This window comes from Pelodiscus sinensis, chromosome 18, assembly GCF_049634645.1.
Source record: "Pelodiscus sinensis isolate JC-2024 chromosome 18, ASM4963464v1, whole genome shotgun sequence".
In the NCBI taxonomy this organism is placed as follows: Eukaryota; Metazoa; Chordata; order Testudines; family Trionychidae; genus Pelodiscus; species Pelodiscus sinensis.
Window position 1 is genome coordinate 6,374,823 of NC_134728.1, and position 25,080 is coordinate 6,399,902.

The 25,080-nt window shown below is 50.3% G+C and overlaps 1 protein-coding gene across 9 annotated transcripts in view; it reads right to left on the reverse strand.

Annotated features, from left to right (window-relative positions):
- COL20A1 (collagen type XX alpha 1 chain) overlaps positions 1-25,080 on the reverse strand; it is a 122,538-nt gene that overhangs the window by 85,903 nt on the left and 11,555 nt on the right. For all 9 annotated transcript variants that reach the window (XM_075901041.1, XM_075901042.1, XM_075901045.1 and 6 more), the window contains exons 2-9: positions 23,057-23,144; positions 15,817-15,927; positions 11,295-11,438; positions 9,716-9,874; positions 8,384-8,581; positions 6,190-6,345; positions 4,775-4,894; positions 2,635-2,799 (exon numbers count right to left, since the gene is read on the reverse strand). In XM_075901041.1, the coding sequence (XP_075757156.1) occupies positions 2,635-2,799; positions 4,775-4,894; positions 6,190-6,345; positions 8,384-8,581; positions 9,716-9,874; positions 11,295-11,438; positions 15,817-15,927; positions 23,057-23,132 (1,129 nt within the window). In that variant the 5' untranslated portion in view covers positions 23,133-23,144. The remainder of the gene's footprint in view (positions 1-2,634; positions 2,800-4,774; positions 4,895-6,189; positions 6,346-8,383; positions 8,582-9,715; positions 9,875-11,294; positions 11,439-15,816; positions 15,928-23,056; positions 23,145-25,080) is intronic.

The window sequence follows — 25,080 nt, forward strand, 5'->3', positions numbered from 1 at the left end:
CCTGTATTAAGTAAAATACATTGCAAAAGATACAGCCATCTAGTGCTAGGTATTGAATTCTCTGTGGTGTACTCATAATACACCACTTCTAGTTTGGAGGTGAGGTAATATTTTATTGTTTAATTTTATTCCTTTTGCATTAACCTTTACTAGATGAATTCAGTTAAAATAGCTAGCTTCTCTCCCACTCATTTTATGCCTCCTTATTTCAGCCAGATGGCAAGGAGCAGACAAGAAGACTAATAGAAACACAGAATACTAAACAAGTGAATATAATTGGAGGCAGAGCTTGCCAGATACTCTAGGTGAAGAATTTAACCAAATGGACCTCTCTGGAAATGGCCAAATTCATCAAAACCTTTGGGATAGGATCAGTTCAGCAAATTTTCAAAAAAAATCTGATTTTCCAATCTGAGGCAGTTTTGTTTCAAAATTTAAGCTAATTTTAATCATCTAAAATATTTCTATCGACCTGAAACTAAAATTTATGAAAATTTGAGATGGACTATTTTGTCCCAATTCAGAGTGGGAATATTTTTGACGTTCCCTTTTTTTTTTTTTTTTTTTTTTTTTTGCAGGACAGGGAAACCATGACCAGCTCCAATAGGTGTCTTTCATAGAATCATAGAATACTAGGACTGGAAGGGACCTCGAGAGGTCATCGAGTCCAGTCCCCTGCCCTCATGGCAGGATCCAGTACTGTCTAGAACATCCCTGATAGACATTTCTCTAACCTACTCTTAAATATCTCCAGAGATGGAGATTCCACAACCACCTTAGGCAATTTATTCCAATGTTTAACCCCCTTGACAGGAACTTATTCCTAATGTCCAACCTAAACCTCCCTTGCTGCAGTTTAAGCCCATTGCTTCTTGCTCTATCTTCAGAGGCTAGGAAGAAAAGTTTTCTCCCTCCTCCTTGTGACACCCTTTTAGATACCTGAAAACCGCTATCATGTCCCCTCTCAATCTTCTCTTTTCCAAACTAAACAATCCCAATTCTTTCAGTCTTCCTTCATAGGTCATGTTCTCTAGACCTCTAATCATTCTTGTTGCTCTTCTCTGGACCCTCTCCAATTTCTCCACATCCTTCTTGAAATGTGGTGCCCAGAACTGGACACAATACTCTAACTGAGGCCTAATCAGCGCAGAGCAGAGCGGAAGAATGACCTCTCGTGTCTTGCTCACAACACATCTGCTAATGCATCCTAGAATCATGTTTACTTTTTTTTGCAACAGCATCACACTGTTGACTCATATTTAGCTTGTGGTCCATTATAACCTTGAGATCCCTACTGCCATACTACTTCCTAGACAGTTACTTCCCATTGTGTATGTGTGAAACCGATTGTTCCTTCCCAAGAAGAGCACTTTGCATTTGTCCTTATTAAATTTCATCCTGTTTACCTCAGACCATTTCTCCAATTTGTCCAGATCATTTTGAATTATGATCCTATTCTCCAAAGCAGTTGCAACCCCTCCAAGTTTGGTATCATCTACAGACTTAATGAGCATACTCTGTATGCCGATATCTAAATTGATGATGAAGATATTGAACAAAACCGGTCCCAAAACAGACCCCCGTGGAACCCCACTTATTACTCCTTTCCAGCAGGATTGTGAACTGTTAATAACTACTCTCTGGGAATGGTTATCCAGCCAGTTATACACCCACCTTATAGTAGCCCCATCTAAGTTGTATTTGCCTAATTTATTGATAAGAATATTAGGCGAGACCATGTCAAATGGCTTACTCAAGTCTAGGTATACCACATCTTTAATTACACTCTGTGGTAAACCGTTGAGTAATCATTGGTCTCCCATTATACAAATTAAAATCTCTGCCAACCTCACGTTTAATGAAAACTAAACCACAGACTGAACCTCTCTAGACCAGCACCCTCAGGACTTGACTGGTGCTGAAACAGAGAATTTGCCAGATCACGGGAGGTCAATATTGTCTAGCATCATTACCAACACATCCACTGGTTATTAGGGTCTTAGAAGACATTGAAGGGTAAATTAGAGCTGAACAGCAGCACAGAACACAGAGAGCCAAGACTAGTAGCTGTAAATTAACTATGGGACTGCAGGAAACTTGGCCACATCTATGCTAAGTGGACACCTGGCTAACTAAAATCATGCTGGATCACCGATGTTGCAGGACAGAGAGTCCTGGACTAGAGAGGTTCAACCTGTAATTTTTAAAACAAAAACACAACATCCCTAGCCTCTATTTGCCTGAAAATGGATAAACAGGAAAGAGATCATGTGATGATTACCTGTTGCGTTCCCTTGCACTGGGGCATCTGGTACTGGTCACTGTTGGCAGACATGATACTGGACTAGATGGACCTTTGGTCTGACCCAGTATGGCCGTTCTTATGTTCTAACGTCCTGCAATTGTCTGCTCCTTGAAGATTCTACCTGTCATGTCTAAAGATGTATGAATTGCCCATCTGCTCATGGTAAAGTGATATCCAATCAACAGACAGTGTATGGGTAAGATTTTCCAAAGCACGTCATGTTGACCTAAAATTATTTCCATTAGAGTCCAGTAGAGTTTTACCATGGATTTCAAAGGGAACAGAGTTAGGACAACGTCATCTCATGCTAGTAATAGCTGTAATCTTACCAATGGCAAATATTTCTATGCCCATATTTTTCAAGGTCTGGGCAGACAGGTTGACATCATCCTGTGATTTTCCATCAGTCAAGAGGATCACCAGCTTAACTGCATCTGCCCTGGAGCCAGCTTCAGGTTTCAGATTTTGTTCTAGGACATGGGACAAAGCAAGGCCTTGGGAAAAAAGAAGAGTGGAATTAGATCCCTGAAAATCAGATTGCAAAGATGTACAAACACCCTTCTCAGAACTTTAGGCCATATCTTCTCTCCAGGGAAGATTGACACTGCCAGGATCGATCTTCCGGAGTTTGATTTAGTGGGTCTAATAAAGACCCACTAAATGGAACTCAGAGGTTACCCCTGTCGGCAGCCAGTACTCTTGCTCCTGCAAGGACTAAGGGAAGCTGATGGGAGTGTTTGCTCCTGTTGGCCTCCTGCTGTGGGGACAGCAGGGAAACTTTGAAACAAGGTACGTAGACTCCAGCTACATAATTAATGTATCTGGAGTTGTGTATCTTGATTTGACCTTCCCCTCTAGTGTAGATTTGGTCTTAGTCAAAACCGGATACAGGCAGTCCCCAACTTACGTGGACCAGACTTACGTCGGATCCCTACATACGAAAGGGGCTTTTCACGCCGCGGAGGACGCGGGCGGCGGGACCGCCCAGACACGTCCTCCGCAGCGAGAAAAGCCGCTCCGCGTCTCCCTGGTCTGCTAGTCTCCCTGGTCTCCCAGGCTTTTCTCGCCGTGGAGGACGTGGGCGGTCCCGCCGCCCACATCCTCCGTGGCGAGAAAAGCCGCTCCGCATCTCCCTGGTCTGCTGGGGGCCCAGACCAGGGAGACGCGGAGCAAAGCCGCAGCGAGAAAAGCCGCTCCGCGTCTCCCTGGTCTGTTCGGGGGAGGAGGGCAGCAGACGAGAGAGACGAGGAGCAAAGCCGCGGAGAGAAAAGCCGCTCCACGTCTCCCTGATCTGCTGTGGGGGGGGTGTAGCAAGTGCTCCCCTCCCCCAAGCATACCAGTCTTTTCTCGCCGTGGAGGACGCAGGCAGTCCAGCCACCCACGTCCTCCACGGCGAGAAAAGCCGCTCCGCATCTCCCTGGTCTGCTGGGGGGAGGAGGGCAGCAGACCAGAGAGACTAGGAGCAAAGCCGCGGAGAGAAAAGCCGCTCCACGTCTCCCTGGGCTGCTGGGGGGAGGGGGAGCAGCAAACCAGGGAGATGCGGAGCAAAGCCGGGCGAGAAAAGCCGCTCCGCGTCTCCCTGGTCTGCTGGGGGTAGTGCACCTAGTGCTCAGGGGAGGCAGCAGACCAGGGAGACATGGAGCAAAGCCGCGGCGAGAAAACCCGCTCCGCGTCTCCCTAGTCTGCTGGGGGGGAGTGGCGCAGCTAGTGGGCCCTCCCCCCCAGCAGACCAGGCTTTTCTCACCCTGGAGGATGCGGCGAGAAAAGCCGCTCCGCGTCTCCCTGGTCTGCTGCGGGGGGGGGGGGGGGGGGTTCCCAGCAGACCAGGGAGATGCAGAGCAAAGCCGCTCCGTGTCTCCTGGTCTGCTGGGGGGGGCACCCCGCAGACCAGGGAGACGTGGAGCAAAGCCGGGCGAGAAAAGCCGCTCCACCTTTCCCTGGTCTGATTCCCCTCCCCCCCCCCAGCACTAGCTGCGTCTCCCTCCCCGCCCCCCAGCAATAGAAATAAGGGATTTTCCAGGAAAGGGTTTATTTTCCTCAAGATCCCTTCTAGACTGGCGCTTTTCTCCGACAAAACCCCGAGCCGGAAAAAAGCGGCAGCCATGTTCATGCAAATGCCATGGGCGATATTTAAATCCCCCGCGGCATTTGCAATTCCGAAGTGTCTCATTAGCATCCCTTTTCCGGAAAAGGGTGCCAATGTAGACACAGCCCATGTGTGGGGGTGGGTGAATGTGAGAGAAGCAAAGGCCCTTACTCCTTCGTTACCAATAGCTTAGGTCAGAGATATCTGCACTGTGTACAGCAATTGCACTGTATTCTTGTAAATGAGGCTGCTTTTATTCTATCCAGTTCAGACATAGCCAGCCCGAATCGTCCTCCTTTAATGAGGAAGTTGCTACGTTAATGCTCATGCAGGGTGCAGCCAGGGACAGAGAGTTGGGGAGCTGCAGATAAGGCTTGTGTTACCTGTGAAAGTGTTGCCGCCTTTATATCGCAGGTTCCTCACCGCCTCTAACACCTCGTCCCTTGTGACATAGGTGTTCAGGTTCCACTCTGTCCGTGGATCACTGCTATACTGGGACAAACCTGTGGAAGGCACGAGCTGTCAACAGAGGGGTTCACCCGGCAAGATGAAAGCTGCTCCTTTCCAGGAGTGCTATAGGCAGGCAGTGTTGTCTATTGGATAGAGCACCAGACTTGTGGCTGCCAATTGTGGATTTACTTCCTGTTCCACTGCAGGCCTTTTGCAGACAAGTCAGCTCCCTGCGACTATTTCACCACCTCCCTAGGAAGCTAACGGTGCTTACCTCCCTTGCAACGCACACTGCGATCTGAAACGCCACCGGAGACCTGTTACTGTAGTTCTTTCCCAGGGTGAAAATTCAGGGATAATTCTATCTAAAATTAGCCTGCTTCCTCTTCCGGCCCACAGCTCCCTGCTGCTCTCCCCGTTCACCACCCACTCCAAATGTGCTTCAGCTTTCCCCCATTAGTGACACCGGCACAGCTTGCCAAAAGCAGCCTTTATTCTGAAGCTTTTCCACTGTGGGTGCAATTCGGGCCTGAGGTACTCTCACCCCGTTAGGAATGCTTAGCTTCCTCTCCCCGGCCTGTGACTGCCTAGGAGCCCAGCAGGCCCACTGACAGGGGAGGGCAGCCCTAGGGCCTGGTGTTTTAAAAGGGCCCAGGGCTCTCTCCTGCCACAGAGGCAATGGCTGTGGCTAGAGCCCTGGGCCCTTTAAATCGTGGCCAGAACCCCAAGTGGTAGGTGCCAGGCAGAGCGGAAGGACTGGCTGGGGGAGGCGAGCCCTAACCCCGCCCCTTTTGCCCAAGGACCCATGAGGGCCTAGAGCCAGCTCTCCCATCTTGCCTAGGGCCCTGCAAAGTCTGTCGGCAGCCTTAGAGCTCAGTCATGGACCAGGACCCCACTGAGCAAGGCACTGGATGTCTGAAGTGCTCCTCAGAAAATGGCCCACCACATGCACTGGAGTTTCTCATTACAACCACTAGAGGTCAGAGCGTTACCTCAGACAAGAATTCCTGTCAATACCCAAGCCTATGACCCAGCATATACAAGAGGTTGATAACAAAATGCAAACATGTAAACTCTACGGCTGCACGGAGGGGGGCAAAAACCAGACATCAGACCCTCTTGATCCTTCCAAGGACTGTGCCTATGACCTGGCACTCAAACAGCTGCAGTTATTATCCTTCTTGCACCACCACTTAGCAGTGCCTTCGTGAAAACCAGCACCAAGATTAGCGGATTATTTAGGATTGTCGGACGGTCAAGAAGCACGTCCAAGTGTAGAATCCATCCCCCAGAGAGGAGCTGTGCTGGGTTCTGTATAGGGAGGTATAGGGACAAGAATCTCTCTTACCGATCCTTATCTTATCCCGGGCAATATTGAAAGGGGATACCAAGGCGCTCAGGAACTCCCTGACAAACTTGAAGTTGTTGCGTCCGATACTCCAGGACCCGTCCACCAGCAGGACGATATCAGTCGCTGCGGCTGTGTCACACTGAAACCGAGAGCCTAGGAGACAAAGTGACTGAAATAGTTCGGTGGAGAGAGCTCTCGCATCACCAGTCCAGACATGTCCCCTTGCTTCCAGGCAAGAATCCAGTCTGAAATTCCAAAGCTAAAACTTTCTTAATTAGAACTAGGGGCCAGTAGAAACCATTTGGTGGTTCGATGGACGAATGATCTGTGATTCCCCCAGCATGGCAGTGACCCGTTTAGAGCAGTGGTTCCCAACCTGTGGTCGGCAGTCCCCTGATGGTCCACAACGGAACTGCGGGGGTCCGTGGAAAGTATAAAAATAAGGATCACGGCGGGCCCGATCCTTATTTTTCTTTTCTTTCTTTCCTTTTCCCTTTTTTTTTTCTCCCCCAGGGAGGAGGGGTCCATAAAATTTGAATAGATTGAAAAGGGGTCCGTATGCTCGAAAAGGCTGGGAACCTGTGGTTTAGAGCATTAATTAGCCTGTGATATTACTATCTCAGTGCTGTAATCTCCGCCTGGGTCTGCAGAGTCAAGTGTATGCTCTATCGCTGTACATTGTCTGCAGATGAAAAAAAATGGCCAAGGCCAGAATTAGAACCGATTTTCTTGCTTCCAAGGGGAGAGGTCAAGAACAAGGCCTCACCTCTGCTTGACCACTGGCTGAGCCCAATCTTGCCTATAGCATCCGCACAGAGGTGTGCAGGCGAGAAGGGTGTGTTCTCACAGTTAAGAAGTTAAACCTTTCAGGAAATGTGCCTTGTCTAAACACGGCTCTGTGTAAACTGTCAACTCAATTACAATCCGTCTAATCCAGCTCTTCTCTTTATATCTCACTAAATCTTACTGCATCGCAGGTGATTATTTTGTTCCATTCCAGCTGCAGATCCCCTACGGGCTATCAGGAGTCAGATGCTTTCTCTAGACTCAATCTAATTTCTTCCTCAACTGGTGGCACCGTCTATCCGTGCGCCTCCCTTCTCAGCCCATGCCAGCCGCTGGCAGGGGATAAGATCAGGCACATCACGGATAAACGGCACCTTTCCCCTGTTTCTTTCCATGCACAGGTTTTACTTTTTGTGGGTGAACCCCAGAGGGTACTCAGCTGCACAGCAGCAGAAGACACATGGGGCAGCTAGATTCCACCACTGCCTCGATTCCTTCCCATAAGTGCCCAGATCTGGCCATTCAGTTGTCATTCCCCATTGACAAGACTGAGGGAGCAACCTCCAGCAGTGCTTAGGCTGTGTCTATTACACTGGTTCTCAAACTTTAAGACCTACGGCCCACCTGGCTCAAGGCAGACCACCAGCCAACCACTCATGATGGCAAAATGGGGGCAAGAAGGGGAGGGGGATGGGGTCTGCCTGAAAGGTTGGGTGCAGAAGTGAGCTGAAAGTGGGGGGTCTAGGAGGGAGGGAGGGTGCAGCAGCGGGGTGGGGGTCCTGGGTCTCGGTGGGAGGGGGTGCATGGGAGGGAGATGACAGTGTGGGGTCTGGGCATGAGGTGGATGGGGGGCATTTACCTGGCTCCTGCCACTCCCAGGCACCACCCCTCTGCTGCTCCCATTGGCCACAATTCCGGCCAATGGGAGCAGTGGGGAAAGCCTCCAGGCAGCCATGGGGAGGGGAAGCAGCAGCATGTGGAGCCACTTCCTTCCTCCATGAGCCAGAACGGGCCCCCCATCCCAGCAGGAAGCTAGTGCTAGCGCTCCAACCTCCCAGGGGAGGACCGCGGGGATGGAGTGTCAGCACAGGCTCCCTGCTGCTGGAAGGGGCAAGTCCTAAGGCCACAGCCCACCTGCAAGACACTAGTGGTCCGCAGACCACACTTTGAGAACCACTGAGCTAGAGGCTTTGTATTCAGCCAGCTGTAGTGCAGCTTGTAGGAAGGAAGGAAGCTTCCTCTTGGTGATGCCATACAGATACCTAGGGGATTCCCAGTAGAACCTCCTCCCTTTGCTTGGGTTCTTCCCCGGCAGTTGCCTCTTTAGGAAATGGTCTTTTAAAGCCAAATGACTTTCCCGAGTGCATGCTGGAGGGGTGGAAGCTACGTTAGAAATAAGACTCACCTCTCTTTAAAGTTTCCTTTGTGTGTTTTTCTTTGCCGAGATCGCCTCGCTCGGATTTTGCGGGGCTGCGCTGAGTCGTTTGCAGGGCTGTCGGGGTTTCTGTCACACTGAACTCAGTGTTTGGTTTCCCTTGGAGGGTTTCACTCGGGCCCTTGGCTCCTGCTGCCTTCTGCCTTCTCCGCTCAGGTCTGTCTTTTGCTGCACTCCATGGCACCACAATGAGAAACGGCCCATCCTCACCAGCCCATCATGCACGTCCCAGTCAGTGAAACGAGCTGAATGTGCTGGAACACACTGGCTAAGTGTGTGTGTCTCCCCGCCCAGTGGCTGGCACAAGAGCCTATAAGCCCGAACACTACTGCTGCGAATGGGGTTTCTCTCAGGGTGTGTCTACACTGCACCCGGAGCTCAAAATAAGCTATGCAATTTAAGCTATGCAAATGGCACAGCTTATTTCAAGTTAATTTCAAAATAAAGCGCTATTCTGAAACATCCCTTAATCCTCATGGAACGAGGTTTACAGGGATGTCGGAAAGATATTTCAGAATAACGGGCGTGTTGTCAAGACACAAAATAGCACTAGATACACTCTTGGTGAAGAGGTAGGGAACCAATGTTCCGAGCAAGCTGCATGTGTTTGTCTACTCAGGAGAGATTCAAACACCACCCCGTTGATTAGCAAAGCAATCACAGCTAAACTTTTGTTTCTCCTGGTGGTGCACATTTGCACATGCCTTGGTGCACATAAAAATTTATTCCACACATGGATGGAAGAGATTAGAGAGAGATTAGGGAGGGACCTAGATTTTTCGGAACTAAGTCTTAAATTCTGTCACACAGTAGATCATGCTCTCCTGTATGGTTGTGCTAAGTGTTACAATTTAAGACTGTAATGCCTGCATATAACTCGCCATGGATATTGTTAAATTGGATGGTGCTTGATTACCAGATTTGAGCTGAATTCCTGAGAGCCCCGTGTGTGCACAGTGAAGCTTCATCTAGCCGGAGGGGAAGCATAAACAGTATGCCATCTACTAAGGACATGAAGTAAGATTTACTCCTAGGCTGAATTTGGCCCCTTCTCAGGTTGGCTTTTAACTGATTAAAAGCTCAGGAAAAATAGGACCTTGTTTTCTTGGTGGGAGAACCCAGAGGTGAAGCTAGGAGAGGACTTGTCCTCACACGTCAACAAGACCCTTAGGAATGCCCCTGGATTCTCAGACATGACCCAGAACTGAAAGGCATCCTCTAGGAACACCCCTCCTCTTCCTCCCCCCATCTGCCACCCTACCTCTGGGTGGCTCTTGGCTTGTGCACTGACCCTGCACGTACCTGTCTGTGTGGTGGTTTCACTCAGGGCGGGGGACGTTGCCTTCACCTCTGGGATGAGCTCGGTTGCTGTATTTCTCACAGGGGGGGTGCTCTTTCCTGGAGCGGTCGCCGTATTCTTTTGGTTATTTCTAGCCTGTAAGATGTTTTTCAGCTCCTGAACTGTGAGAGCAAAGGAGAAGTCAATGGAGTTGACATAAACCTGGTGTCACTGCAATTGGCCCCACACCCTACTGTCCACCAGCCCTCCGACCACACTCAAACCAATATGGAAACAATGCGACGCCATGTCTACACTGTGTGCCCCACACCCATCAGGTTACATCGACGCTGCCAGCAAAGCAGGAGACACACCCAAGCTAGCTCTGGTCAGGGTCTGGCAAACTACAGCAGCAGAAGCTTCAGTGTGGGCTAGCCTGCAAGTAACTGCCCAGTGCTCCAGTACAACCCCCGAAGCACAAGCACTTGCGACTTCCTTGCTCCATTAAAGCTAGCGTGGGTGCGTCAGCGAGCTACGGCTGTAACGCTGAGAGGCGTAATCCAACCTGGGATCTCTGGAGCTTAGCGCTTGAGCTAAGAGCCAGCTGGCTCTCAGCAAAGGCTGTAGGATGCAGGATTCTCTCTGGAAGTGGTCTCGGTGCCACTAGATGGGACAATACACCACACCCAGAAGAGGGGGAGGCTACGTAGTCACACCCTGACTGCAACACACACTTAGAGCAGCGGTTCCCAAACTTTTTGGCCCACCGCCCACCCCACTCAATGCAAACCTTTCTGTAGAGCCACAGCCAACCACTCATGAGGGCAAAATGAGTTCAGGAGGGGGTGGAGATGCAGAGTCTGAATGGGAGGATGGGTGCAGAATCAGGTTGAAAGTGGGAGGGTCTAAGTGGGAGGTTGGGGTAGGAGCGGGCTGAGGGTGAAGGGGTCTGGGTGGGAGGAAGGTTGGATGTAGGAGCGGGCTGAAGGTGGGGGAGTCTGGGTAGGTGGTTGGGTTCAGGAGTGGGCTGAGGGTGGAGGAGGATGGGAGGGAGGGAGGGTGCAGGAGGGGGCTGAGGGGGGAGGGGACTAGGGGGAGGGAGGGTGCAGGAGGGGGCTGGGTGGGAGGGATGGTGCAGGATAGGGCCGAGGGTGGAGGGGGCTGGGAGGGAGGGAGGGTGCAGGAGGGGGCCAAGGGTGGAGGGGGCTGGGAGGGAGGGTGCAGGAGGGGGCTGAGGGTGGAGGGGGCTAGGAGGGAGGGAGCATGCAGGAGCAGGCTGAGCCAATGGGAGCGATGGGGAAAGCCTCCAGGAGAGCGGTGTCCTACACTGCTGTGCTCAAGCCACTTCCTTCCCCCTTGTGGCTTGTCCCCACCCCCACAGCGGGAAGCCAGCTCTGGCGCATCAACCTCACATGGGGGTGCAGGGCTGGCGCACCAGTGCAGGCTCCTCGCCACGGGCTGGGGTGCTGAATCCCGAGCCCGCTGCCCACCTGCAAGACAGTCGTCCGCAGACCACACTCCGAGAACCGCTGCCTCGGAGGATTAACTCTGAGGAAGCCCACCAGAGCCACGCCAGTGGGGACAGGCCCACACTGTACTTACTCACAAATTTCCTTTTGGCAAACAAGGTTTCTTGGGAGCCCTCGAGCACGTAGATGTGCAGGGTGTATTCCTTCGTGGGGCTCAGCCCCCCCACCGTCGCTTTGGGCGTTTTGGTTTTGAGCATGACTTCCTGTTCCGAGTCACCTGGACAGGGGGTTGTGGGAGGAGACATAAACCAGGCACCTTTGAAGAGAAGCTTGATGAAGGATGTGACAGAGCTGGGACCACGGGTCTCAACCCCAGGACATGGGCCAGCTGAGCTCTTGCAAACTCCTTCGGCCTAGTGGTGGAACATAGGCCATGCAGCACCTATCTATCAGCCGAAGGTACTTCCCCTGCCTTCTGTAGTGTCTGAGCATCTGTGATGCACAACAACCTCACAATGCCCCCAGCCGGTCAGGCCGTGCTGTGATCTCAAATGTACAAAACTGACATCTAATGTGAGAGTCCAGGTTTGTGCACTTTGGGGGAGCTCGTCAGAGCAGCTGAGCATCACACAAGTCAAGAATGTTTTAATTAGCTGATTTCCCATCGAAAAATATATTTCCCATCCAAAATATCCCGGGGAAAGAATCAGTTTTGATTCATTTCTCTGCTCAGTTCCCACAGGAGTAGAAGTTTGACATAGCACCAACCGGTGGAGCTGAGTTAGGACAGACAAAGTGGAGCACATTGAGCTGCTGGGGGTCACAAACTGGGGTTCAGAATGGCTAGTGCCAGGGGCAGACTGCGGCATGGGCTCAGGAGCTAGTGGGGTGACCGTATTGAGCCAGGAGCTGACTAGGAGTGGGGGGGAAAGTTTCAGGATTGTTAGAACTTCTTGGCTTGATATTTTCTACACAAAAAATTCCAGTGTCCCTGTTTGAAAAGCCTTTTCGCTTTGAAACCTGAACTAATTATAGTTTAAAAAAAAAACCAATAAAACAAAAAAAAATGGTTGAAACAGTTTTTGGTTTTGTTTTGGCTCATGAAAATGTGAGATTTCAGTTGTTCTTCCTGATCATGACGGGGAAACATTTTGGGAAAAGAAAAGCACAGAAATATTTTCCTGGCACAAGAAAACCATTTCCTGAACACCTCTCCCGGAGCACCGCCTCCTCTCCTCGGCTTCTTAGGGAGCTTTGGGTGTCTGGCACCTCTGTAAATTAGGACTTGGATGTCTACAATTTGGACTCTCAAAACAAGGGGCCACCTTTGAACGTTTATGCCCAAGAGACTTTGCCACGGGCACACAAGGAGTCTATGGCCAAGCAGCAACTGAACCTAGATCTTCCAGGTCCATTGGTGGTACCCTAACCACTGGGTCATCTCTCGTCTCTCTCTGCCCCTTTCACTTATTTCTCTCTGGTTGTTTCAGTTCCTCTATGCAGACAGGCCACGTCTGGAAGTAGCACCTCCCATCAGCAGGGCTGGCTTAGGTTTCACAGAGCGTGGGCCCAAACCTCACAGTCCCTCAGAGCACATGCTTAGCTGCTGCACACACAGAGATGCCCTTGACTGGGATGGAGATGGTTGCTTAATTACAAGCATAAGAACATCAGATAGGCCGTACTGGGTCTGACCGAATGTCCGTCTAGCCAGTAGCCTGTCTGCCGACAGTGGCCAGCACCAGGTGCCCCAGAGGGGGTGGACCGAAGACAATGATCAAGCGATTTGTCTCCTGCCATCCCTCTCCAGCCTCTGACAAACAGAGGCCAGGGACACCATTTTTATCCCCTGGCTAATAGCCTTTTATGGACTAACCTCCATGAAATTATCTAGCTTCTCTTTAAACTCTGTTATAGTCCTAGCCTTCACAGCCTCCTCTGGCAAGGAGTGCCACAGGTTGACTACACACTGTGTGAAGAAGAACTTTCTTTTATTAGTTTTAAATCTGCTACCCATTAATTTCATTTGGTGTCCTCTAGTTCTTCTATTATGGGAACTAATAAATAACTTTTCTTTATCCGCCCTCTCCACACCACTCATGATTTCATACACCTCTATCATATCCCCCCTCAGTCTCCTCTTTTCTAAACTGAAAAGTCCCAGTCGCTTTAACCTCTCTTCATATGGGACCTGTTCCAAACCCCTAATCATTTTAGTTGCCCTTTTCTGAACCCTTTCCAAGGCCAAAATATCTTTTTTGAGGTGAGGAGCCCACATCTGTACACAGTATTCAAGATGTGGGCGTACCATAATTTTATACAGGGGCAGTAAGCATCCTGGAAAAAAGCCAATGGACAAACCTCGCTGGCTCTCTGCCCCGCTAGCTGGTGACACGGCTGTCCAGGAGAGGTCTGACAGATCACATAGTCCCCGGCAGCTCTGTTACGGTCATGTGTCTGGCAGCGGCGCAATTGCTCCTGGAGTCGTCAGTCGGGGGTGGTACATAGGAATTTTGGCTGCCCAGGGCAGCTTCCTAGGAGGCTGAGGGCCCCACCACATCAGTCCAAGGCAGGAGCTGCTGGGTGGAGCGGAGCCGTGAGGTTGCTAAGGGCTTTGTATCCGAGGCGGCGTTCCCCCGGGGTTTCAGGCCCGGTCCTTCTTCGGCTTACTGCAGGAATGTGTGAGTTAAAGCAACGCAACCTGCTATGCTGGGGAACTCTGTCCCAACCACCATAACCCACCTCGGCTGGCACGCCAGGAGGTCTGAGGCTCCTGGAAAGATCTCAGACCGCAATTCAAATAAGCCTGAGGGGGAAGAGAGGAAGGAGTCTCCTGACGCCGACCCCAACCCACGCTCGCTTCAGCGGTAATGTGACATCTCTGGTGAGGCGGATGGAGTGGAGTTTGTTGTCACAGAGCCAAGAGGAAGAGAGACATTGAGAGGAGACAACTGTGCCCAGGACTGCTACACTGACAGGTTCAGCCGCCTGAAACAACCATGACTGGCAGGTTTCTGACCCCCGAGCTTCCGAACTGACGTCTTCTTTACCGTCTGGAAACCAGCCTTCAAATCTGAGCACCAGGAAAACCACTGGAGCTAGAAGCTGGGTTGGTAAAAGCCCATCCAACAAGAGGTGTGTTTGCTTGCGCCCCTCACTGGTAGCTCCCTTCCTCTGCCTTACTGCCAGGGACCGTGACACAGCCAGGATACACCACTGAAACTCAGCAAATGTGCTCCACTAAAATCTCCCAGCTAAGAGAGCATGTTGCCCATGTAGGCGCCTCAGCTCTGGAACTGGATCCGCAGTCTAGTCTTCTACAGTCTAGAAATTCTACAAAATCTACGCCCCAACCAATGTTCCCTCTCATTTTTTCCCCATCCACGTGCAGAATAAATTTTGTTACATGCACTATATCATGTGCAGCTGTGCACCACCAATAGAAACACGTGCTGCTGGCTGTGGGTGCACTGCTAATCATCTGGCAGCATTTGACTGTCTCCTGGGTGGCCACTCATGCACTCGGTTTACAGGGAACACTGCCCTACCCCCTACCCAAAGGGGCAGAAGAATTCAGATGGATTTCTGTCTGTTGGAGGAGGGAGTTTATAGTCTGAATGTGAGTGGTGAGCACTCTTGTGGGTTTTTGTGAATTTACTATTACTTTAGCGGACTTAATTCCTGTAAAATGTTCAAGGCTGCAGAGGGAGGTGCCCTGCAAATCACAATGTGAAAAGTTAAGGCATCGGGCATAGCACTGTCAGTGCACAAAGTGGTATCAAAGTGGGTGTTGTTCCAGGGATGACAAAATCAGCCCAGGCCACACGTGTGCTGTCACCTGGAGGGGGCTGGGAGATCCCCTGGCATGAGACACAAACTCTTGCCAGTCACTCAGGGACTGTATTTATATGCAGAAGCGGAGTCAAGACGTCAGGAACAGGGAAAAGGGGCCTGGTAGAGGAGCTCTCCCACCACTTTGGCAAGACGAGGTAGAAACACAGATCAGACTGTGTGCACAAGCCAAGGGGCTGTGGGCAAACAATGCTCTAGACCAGTGGTCCCCAACCTTTTGGGGCTGCCGGGTGCCCAGGAGCAGGGCTGCTTATGCGCCGCACATTTGGGGGCGGGGCCACTCACACGCCGCGCATCCGGGGGCGGGGCCACGCTGGGGACCACTGCTGTAGACCATCCCCTGAGGGAATGCACAAGCTGTAAATCTGGACAGAAGGCACAAGATAAAACACAGACACGCCACGGAGCTTCGAAGACCCCTGGTGAAAAAGCAGCAGATTTAAAAGTACAAGAGTCCCGGGGTGCCTAAGGGAGTTAGGAGCTTAGCTTTCCTGGGCTTTGAGTGGAAGTTGGTTCCCAGGCTCCTTGAGGTGGCTTTGGAAATCCGAGCCAGAAATGCTGCTGTTTCAGCAGCCCTGAGAGGAGTTGGGAAGGGCGCAAGGAGTTTCTATTACCCCTAATGGGTAAAGATTATTCAGACCATCACAGCCAGCAGCAGCACCCCTTTCCCCCTCCAGGACAGCAGCTCTAACATGGAGCTGACTGACAAACCCACATTCCCTTGCCCCCGCATGAGCTGAAAGTTGGGCTCAGCCAGCTCCTGCCACCTTGCAGCCCCATGCCCAGATCCCAGCAAAACGCACCTGCCATGGGCTTCACTTGGACCTTGTATCCGTCGGTGTTCCCTTCCGTTTCTCTCCATTTCATCTGCAGCCTGTCTTCCGAGAGGACGGCCAGTTTCAACCGGCTTGGCCCTGGAGGAAAAGCAGAAACATCACTCGTGCTAAGTAGAGCGGTGCCTGTGGGCAGGCAGTGCATCATCCACACGTACCTATCTGCCTTGCAAATGGACCTGGCAGTCCAGGGGTCTCAAACTTCCAGCCTGTCCAGATTGCACAGTCTGGCCTGGGATCACAAAGGGACAGGGAGGGGCTTATCCATTACCAGCCTCTAAGCTCCGCCCCTTCCCGCCATTGCCCCGCCCTCTCCCCAAGGCACCCCATCCCCCGAGCACATGGCTTGGTATCATTAGTGGGGCCTGGCGATACAGGGTAGCAGCGGTGGCGCCCCCCCCCCCCCCCCCACGTTCCCCACGGTTTCTGCCACTGTACGGAAGTGAAGTGCAGCAGAGCAAGTGCCCCCCTCACCCCAGTGCACTCTGCTTCCCCCATGGCTCCTGCTGCCATGAAGAGGGCCCGGGCGCAAACGCTGCCACCATGGAGCGCACCAAACTCCCCTGGTTTGGTGCTTGGGGGATGGGATGCCATGGGGGAGAGGGTGGGGCAATGTTGGGAAGGGGCAGGACTTGGGGACCAGTAACAGACAGTTCCCCTTCCCCGGCCCACTGACAGTCCCAGGCTGGATTCTCCATTAGATGAGAGGGAGGAAAACCTGCCTACACGGAACCTACTGCTCAAAACCATGGACTGAACCCGGGGTGAGCCCTTCATTTACTCCGTGATTTCGAGGAGTAGGTTCCGTGTCCCCCCTTTTCCTCCCTCCCGTCTATTTATTTATTTCAAAATTTGTACCCCGCCTCTCTCTTTAAAATATTCGAGGCGGCTTACAGCAATTTTAAACCCAATGCAAATATATATAAACATTTTAAATACGAGACCCCGGAGGGACACAAAACCTGCTAAAAACAATGGAGTCTAATGGGGACTCTCCCTCCGCTTGTCATGGCTTGGACCAGCCAGGGCTTTCAAAGGTTTATCAGAACCAGCCAAAGGGTTTGCAACCTGCGGAGCAAGACACCCTTCTTCTGTTGTCGCTGGCAAGCCGAGCAGCTCAAGTAACAAGGGGGGAGGATAGCCATGTAGATGGGTAAATGGTAAAAGCAGCAGAGACCAGAGCAGTTCCAAGGGCTTTTGTACTAGTTGGCCTGTGACACTATAGCGTAATGGCTGCATTGAGAGCAAGGAGTGTCATTCCCAGCCTGAGGGGACATATCCTGATCAAATGAATGCACTAAAAACAGAGCTCAGCCGCGGTGGCGGGCGGGGCGAACAGCTCCAAGTGCTCAGCTAGGGTCTCGAGGCGGCTAACGCTGTCGGCGCTAGCGTGGGTGCATCTCCTTGGGATGCGAATTACACCCCAAACACCTCGGGATTCGGAATTCATCGACGTGGGGCTGCCATGAACAAGGCAAAAGCTACCCAAAGAGGCCCCCGTCAGATGTGGGCTGGCAAGGAGTAACAAACCCAGGGTATGTCTACACTACCCCGCTAGTTCAAACTAGGAGGGTAATGTAGGCATACCGCACTTGCAAATGAAGCCCGGGATTTGAATTTCCCGGGCTTCATTTGCATAAGCGGGGAGCTGCCATTTTTAAAACCCCGCTGGTTCGAACCCCGTGCAGTTTCGGTAGTTCGAACTAGGAAGCCTAGTTCGAACTACCTAGTTCGTGCCCCGTGTAGCCGCGCTGCACGGGGTTCGAACCAGCGGGGCTTTAAAAATGGCGGCTCCCCGCTTATGCAAATGAAGCCTGGGAAATTCAAATCCCGGGCTTCATTTGTAAGTGCGGTATGCCTACATTACCCCGCTAGTTCGAACTAGCGGGGTAGTGTAGACATACCCCCAGAGATTCTGTGCGCCACGATTCTGCAGCGAGAGAGTTTTCCAGCAGTTCAGAGGCCAGATGTGAAAAAAATACAAACCCGACCAAGGGTAAATAACAGCCCCTGACAGGACTGAGAACTGCGGAGGCAACAGGCTCCAGCTTGGACCAGGCCCAAAGCCTCCTGCTGCTGCAGGAAGGCAGCAAACAACCAACAAATGCAGAAGAAAGAGAACAGCAGGCAGAAGCAGATTTACAGTGTCTTGTGGCCCTGAGTATTATGACCAGGGTGTGGGCAATCAGGCCTAGCAGTTTCTGCAACCTGGTTTCCTGGACACCCACTCGCCTCAAAATTCCATTTCGGAGAGGTCCTTTATCTTCCAGGTAGCGCCCTGCACTCAGGTTTCTCTTAAATGCTGATGATTCTTAGCTGCAACATAGCTACAAAATACCTCCGCGTGATTGGCTGGAGAGTGTAAACCCGGCAGATGTATAGTCCTCTGCCAGAATAGCACATATACATTAAAAGCCAACTTTTCAGTAGGTTTCCCCACTTGCCCCCACGAAATTCAACATGGGTGTGTGGCCTTCAAAAGCCTTTTCAAAACCATGCAGCAAAAATACACATGCAAACTGGTAATGAAGACTGCAAATGGCAAGGTGTCTTTGTGCACACAAGTGTAGTACCCGAATGCAAAAATTAGGAATGCAGTTACATGTGCACAGTTTAAAAAGCTGCATTTGCACGTTTAAAAAGGGCAAGTGAATTCCCATATACGGAGCCAAGCATAGAATTAGTAGTTGCATTGGCCAGTAAGGCTATGTCTACACGGCAGCGTTATTTCAAAATAACATAGTCCACATCTACACAGCCGGCAGTTATTTTGACAATGTCGAAATACTGTCAAGCTGGAGGACTTCTTATTCCAACTTCTGTAACCCTCATTGTATGAGGAGTAAGGGAAGTTGAAGGAAGAGTGCTCCATTTCGAAATAAATGTTGTGTAGACAGCACCAACACTCGAAAAAAGCGATTTTGAAATAAGCTACCCAATTGATGTAGCTCAATTTGCATAGTTAATTTCGAGTAAAGCCCTGTTGTGTAGTGCGCCCTGGTTTGCAAATACATATGAGTGCCCTTGCACATTTCAGAAATGCGGATAAGGAGACTTCCCCCTTAAAATGTAGGCATTAAAAGGCAACAAGGAACATTCTTGAGAAGCAAAACACAGCCTGGACTGACCATCAAAGCTGAGAAGTTTGACAATTCCTTAGAAAACCATTTCAGAACCTTTTCCCCCTCCCTTCCTTTGGGTTTAATGATAGCAGACTTAGAAACACCCAGAGGTTCTGTGCTCAGAACTGATCCGCTGGACTTGTAGGGATCAGCCTGCCATCGCATGCACTATCTTGAGTGGCGACTTTGATCGAACACATCTCCCACTCAGATGCCTCCAGCTCTCTTCTCCTGAGTCATCACGATCCAAGACGCAGAGCAGGAATTAGCAACAGTTCAGGCAGTGAGGGCTGATGTGTTTCAGTCCATCATCTGCACCTTAACCTTTGGGTCCAGACACTTCCTGGAAACATCTCGGCAAGCAGACAACTATTTCGGGCAAACAAGGCTCAGATTCACATGGTGGCCAGGCGAAAACAAAACGGAGGCAATGAAAAGTCTTTCTTCCTTCCCCCACCCCTCTCTGCGCCCGGTCTTTTAAAGAGCAGGGGCAGAGAGCGTCGGAAGGACCAGAGCAGAAACGAGGAATGGGAATGGAACAATGACGGATTCATAGTGATGAAACAGGGAGCTGTCTTTGGCCGGACACGTGCTGCCCAGCTTTTCAGCCCTAACTCTAGCTACAAAGGCCAGAGCGTGCACAGATGAACATGAGAAGGACAAGACTCTCCAAAGAGCTGTTATACTCTGGATGCAAATGAGCTGCAGCTCCCGGGAAGCCCAGCTGTCTGCCTACCCTGGAGAAGATTTGCACTCTCATATCGTAACCTCGCTCCCCAATGGATGTGGAGTGACGGCCAGGCTCTCAATGAAAGCCTTGGGTGATCTCATGTCGAAGGGGTACGCAGCATGGATAACGTCCCTTCAAATCCAGACAGACACTTGCCTTTCAAGAAACCCAAGAACAAGCCATTTACCAAGGAGGTTCTGAACACAGGAGAACCAGCGTGGACCTGCTGCTGAACAAAGGAGCCACACAGGAGATTTCCATGCTGATGTTTGGTGTAGGTGGACTAAGCAAATGCATAGGGCCCTGAGCGGCTCAAGGAGGCTCCCTGTTAATTATTAGAGCCCCCAGGGTGGGTGTGTACACGCTGCAGTGAGTCTTCCCACCCAGGTAACCTGACTCATGCTAAGGGGGCTTCTCCTAGAATGCTCAAAGCAACACTGTGGATTTTGTGACTTGCGCTGCAGCTTGGAACCTCAAGCCCGCCCGACCCCCTGTTCAAACCGCAACGTTCACACCCGTAGCATAGTTAAGGGTAAACACCCTCCGCGTCTCACATGAGGAAGGAGGCAGCATTCGCTCCCCACGCCTACACTCACCTGTGACGAACAAACGCTGGCGGTGGCGTGGGATACAGGAGGGGCCGCAAATGCATTTCTGGGTTTCATCTCACCAGCTGCAGAGCAGACCTAGCCTATGTCATTTTCCTACTTGCAACTTGTTTACACTGTCAATTATGCAGGGACTAGAGTGTGGAATGTGGGTAACACTAGGCTCCCTGAATGCCCAATGCAAACCACCAACTGTTAGGGAAGTTCCACTATAAATAGGGGTAAAGGTGCCCGATGGTCCGGTACGAGTGATCGGTCTCATGCTGCCCTGCTATTTGTCTGACACAAGGAAAGAAAGAAAACCAGCAGTGAATATCAGCGCAGGACTCCATAAGCTTAGCAGGCCCTTCCAATAGCAGCATTTATGTCACTGAGAAGCGCTACCAGTATATCACTCTCACTGTCTTGCGCATCAGCCTCCCTGTTTATTGCTTACAGACACGAGGACCATAAATATTAACAGTGACTGTCAGAGACAACAGGGACAGTTGATAAAGGTGGTGGTAATCATCACTTCTCTTCCAACACACAGCTACCTCTCTACTACTATTTAGCTAGATCTGTTTGACGTGCTCCTGTATTGCTATTAGCCCTCAAATCTTCAGTTTTGTTTGATAATATGGCCTGTTTTCTCAGAGTTTGTCCTGGTCTCCTGTGTAGTGGAAACTTGGTTTCATCTCTCTCCTCTGCACCCGCCTTTTCTTCTTCAAAACTCTCCTCTTTACAAATAAAAATAAATGAGATAATTTGTGTAACCACCAGGCCTGCAAGCTGTTAAAAGTCACTGGTAGTTTCCCCGGCTCATTCTTCAGTCACAATGCCACAGGAACTTCAGGAGCAATTCTACAGTCCAGAACAGACCATCTCTATCTCCCGTACATGGGCTGGCTCTACAGTGCTAACAGCAGAAGGGATTATTACCATAACAGCACTTGAACACTTCCCCTCGCTGCCTGAATCACCCTCCGCCAGTTACCTGCATGATCATCTGCCCAACACACAGCAAGGTTATCCCAGAGAATTAGGAAAGCACCAGGGGACTTGGAGATCCATGCTAGGAAAATAAGTGCTCTATGTGGAGTTATCCCAGATGTGTCCACGCTACCGGTAATTCCGCTAACCTTTCTTGTGGCACTGAGTCAGCTCAGGCCTAAACAACCCAACAGTGTTGAAAATATGGAAGGGTGCAGAGATCCTTCATTAATGGCTGTCTCTTGGGAACCAGCCTGACTCTAATGCAGGACTCCTGGGTGTGTCGCCTGAATCCAGCTGGTCCCCAGGTGCCTTCAGACAATGGAGACTCTTAGCCAGTTAGTGCTTGTCCCTGGAAGATGGGAGGTGCTGTGATTGTATAAGTCAGAGGTGGTTCAAAGTCTAAATCAGGGATTCCCAAACTTAGGGTCATGACTCAGTACTGGGTCACAGGATGTGGGGCACTGGGTCAGCAGCCAGAGCTCTGTGGGGAGGCTCTAAAACAGGGACGGGGATCCTTTTGGGGGCTGGGGGGTGCTAGCCCACAGAAAAATCAGTCGGGGGCCGCACATAAGTGAGAAGCACCCGCCCCATCCAAAATAACTAACCCTCATTGACATGTCGCCCCCACTAAGACGGAGAAAGACACTCCCCACATTCCCATCACACAGGAGACCCTGGGGGGCCCAGGCTAGTAGATTTTGTATGCTCCAGCCGCAAGGAGGGGTGGGAGCACCTTCACGGGCTCCCTAATACTGGAGGGGAGGAACCCCGAGCCTCAGGAGCTGGATCCAGGCAAGCCAGGAGCCACATCCGGCCTCCAGGCCTGACGTTTCTCACCCCTGCTCATGGGCATAAGTGATTTTTCCCACCTGAGTCACAAGAAAAAAAGTTTGAAAACTACAGGTCTAAAAGGCAATATCATACTAAGTCTCTGTGTGTGGATCTTTGTTAAGTACTTACATAGGGAACTTAGCAAGTTATATTTAGGAACTGAAGTATCCCTCCTTCTTACGCCTGCCCAGAGAGATAGAAGATGCCACAAGGCAAACCACCTTGACTTTTTTTATGCTGATCTTTGTTTGCTGGAAATGGAAAAGCACTCTGGTACTCAGACACTCAGCTATGGAAGTTACTGTAAGGAGCAATTTAGCTGACACTGAGAGAACAGGATTCTGCACTGACAAGGAGACCTTGCAAACTGCCAATATAATTTGCATGAGGTCAGTGTTTTGGCTGCCGATGGTTTATACCAGTTTTAGTTCCATTCTGAAAACAAAGCCAAAAACCTTCAGGGGATTAGGACAGGGTTACCTCCTGCAGCATGGACAAAGGAAGAACATTATCTTCCTGCCCTCCACACCCCTGAGTCTGCCTTTCATATTTGGGGCCTTAATTTAAATTAAGTCTTTCCAGGGTTACATTTTGGGAATCTGGGTTAGTGCTTCCGTAAATCCAAACCAGAAATAGCCTGACTTGGATTTGACCCCAGTTCTAAATTCCAACATTTGGGTTTCTCAGTATAAAGGGTCAAAACTAAATCCCAGATAGAAACACTCACACACACACACACACACACACACACACACACACACACACACACACACACACTGCCGTGTTCCAAAGTGATCTGATTACAGACGAACCGAGAAAAGGGATAACATTTACAGTGGGATCTTGGGCCAACTAGATCTGTTCGCTCAGCTCGGGTGATGGCCACATCCTAAATTATTGCATCCAATGCCTGTTTTAAAAGTCATCAGAGAGCCCTTGCTTACCTTGACCGAGGACATATCCCAGGATGTGACTTCCCAAAGCCGTGCAGGCAAACAAGAAGGAACTGTGAATCAGCATGATGTCCTGTCCCTATTCAGAGAAGAAAAGGTACTTAATATTTAACCACCTCAACAAAACCGGCACTGACTGCATGGACTCATTTGCCTCCCTTGTTGATAAATAGGCAGAAGGGTGCATGCTCCCCTCTCCTGCCTAGCAGTGCTAACTGGATTGAAGGGCTCACTGACGAGCAATGTAATGAAGTTTGCACTGATGCCATCTGCGAAAGAATATTCAGCCTCCAGGACAGCGGTGGGCAACCTGCAGGCCACATGCGGCCCATCGGGGTTCTATGTGCGGCCCACAAGACATTTTGTTTACCACTGCCCAGGCGCAAGGTTGCCAGATTCTGCTGGCTTCCATCGGCGTAGCTTTTTCCCCCAACCACTATCATTAAAGTGACATGCACATAAAGCAAGGCCATGAAGTGAGGTGCGTGCTGATTGCGCACAACACTGAAGCTATGTCTAGACTGCAGGCTTCTTGGGACATATCTAGACTACGCTAGACTTTTGAAAGAGGATATGCAAATTCCGTGGGAATTTTCATATCTACTTTCGAGCTCATTTTCGAAAGTGAAAGTAATTCAGACGCGGTTCTGTCGGCGAATCCTCCCGTTTGTCGACAAGCCGCTTTTCCTTAAAAAATGAGGTTTATGCCGCAGGAATTTGCATATCCTCTTTCGAAAGTCTAGCATAGTCTAGATACACCCTTGTGAAAGATGCTTTTCCAGAAGAGATCTTCCAATAAAACTTCCTCTGAAAGAGAATGTCCACACTGCCAAAGTGCATCAAAAAGTGATCTGCTTTTTCAAAAGATAGCGTCTACATTACTATGGACGGAACGGCCCCATAGCACTTCTGCTTTTTCCTCTTTCCTCTTCTTTCGAAAGAACTCCCTCTTCCCCGTCCACACACACTTTTTTCCAAAAGAGCTCTTTTGGAAAATGGCTTCTTCCTCGTAGAAAGAGGTTTACCAATGCTGGAAAAATCCCTTCGTTCTTTTGATTTTTTTTCCCGAAAACACAATTGCAGTGTGGATGTAAGTAAGGGTTTTTTTTTAAAAAAACTGCCGTTTTTCCAAAGAAACGCTGTAGTGTAGTCATAGCCTAACTGTGAGAGCCGTGTGCTCCCTTTGCAGCCAATCACAGCACTGGCACAGTTCAGTCATCCCACTCTGCAAATTCTCAGTACACAAGCGCAGGGAGCAAAACTACTCAGGAGGCCATCTTGGTTATGACAATCTTGCAGCCCACTAAGGTGAAGGAGGGTCCACTCATGTGGTCCACTCATTAGCCTAGGTTGTCCCTGGCTGCTCCGGGATCATTACTAGTTTCAACACAACAAACAGAGCAGACTTTGGCCTGTGTTTCTTTAAGTCTGCTTGGTTTCAATGACCAGTATTTTATCCCCTCTCAGCCCTGCGTAGCCAATACAGGTATGGAAAAGCAAGCTGGGTTCTAGTTGGCTGCAGTGTAAGTACCATCAGCAAGTTGCCAATTAAACCTGAAGTCCAGCATTGCCTGGGTGGTTTTAAAATACAATTTTAAAAAAGCATACATGTTCCAATCAGTGCAAAAGTGAAAACACAGCTACCACAGAATAACCCAGCCCCTCTGACACACAATATAAGGGATGGGAAAGAACTGAACCAAGTCCGCACTTTATGCCTGTAAGAGAAGCATTATTCCATGAGCACTCTTCAAAGCACAGATTGTGTAACCTTGGGATTGTTATGAGAGTGTGACAAAGGAGCAGAAGGGACGCAGCTTTATAACCACACACCTGATATAGCATGTGGCACCACTAGGCCAGAGACGAGGGCCAAGTTAATTCTTGGCATAGCTCCCCTGATGCTACACTGGGGATGCATGCAGGGAGTTGTTTGTTTGGGTTTGTCTCCTGGGCGGGGCTGTAAAGAGGAGAAGTATCTGGTCTAACGTGGAAGGTGTTGCCTGGTTTCAATG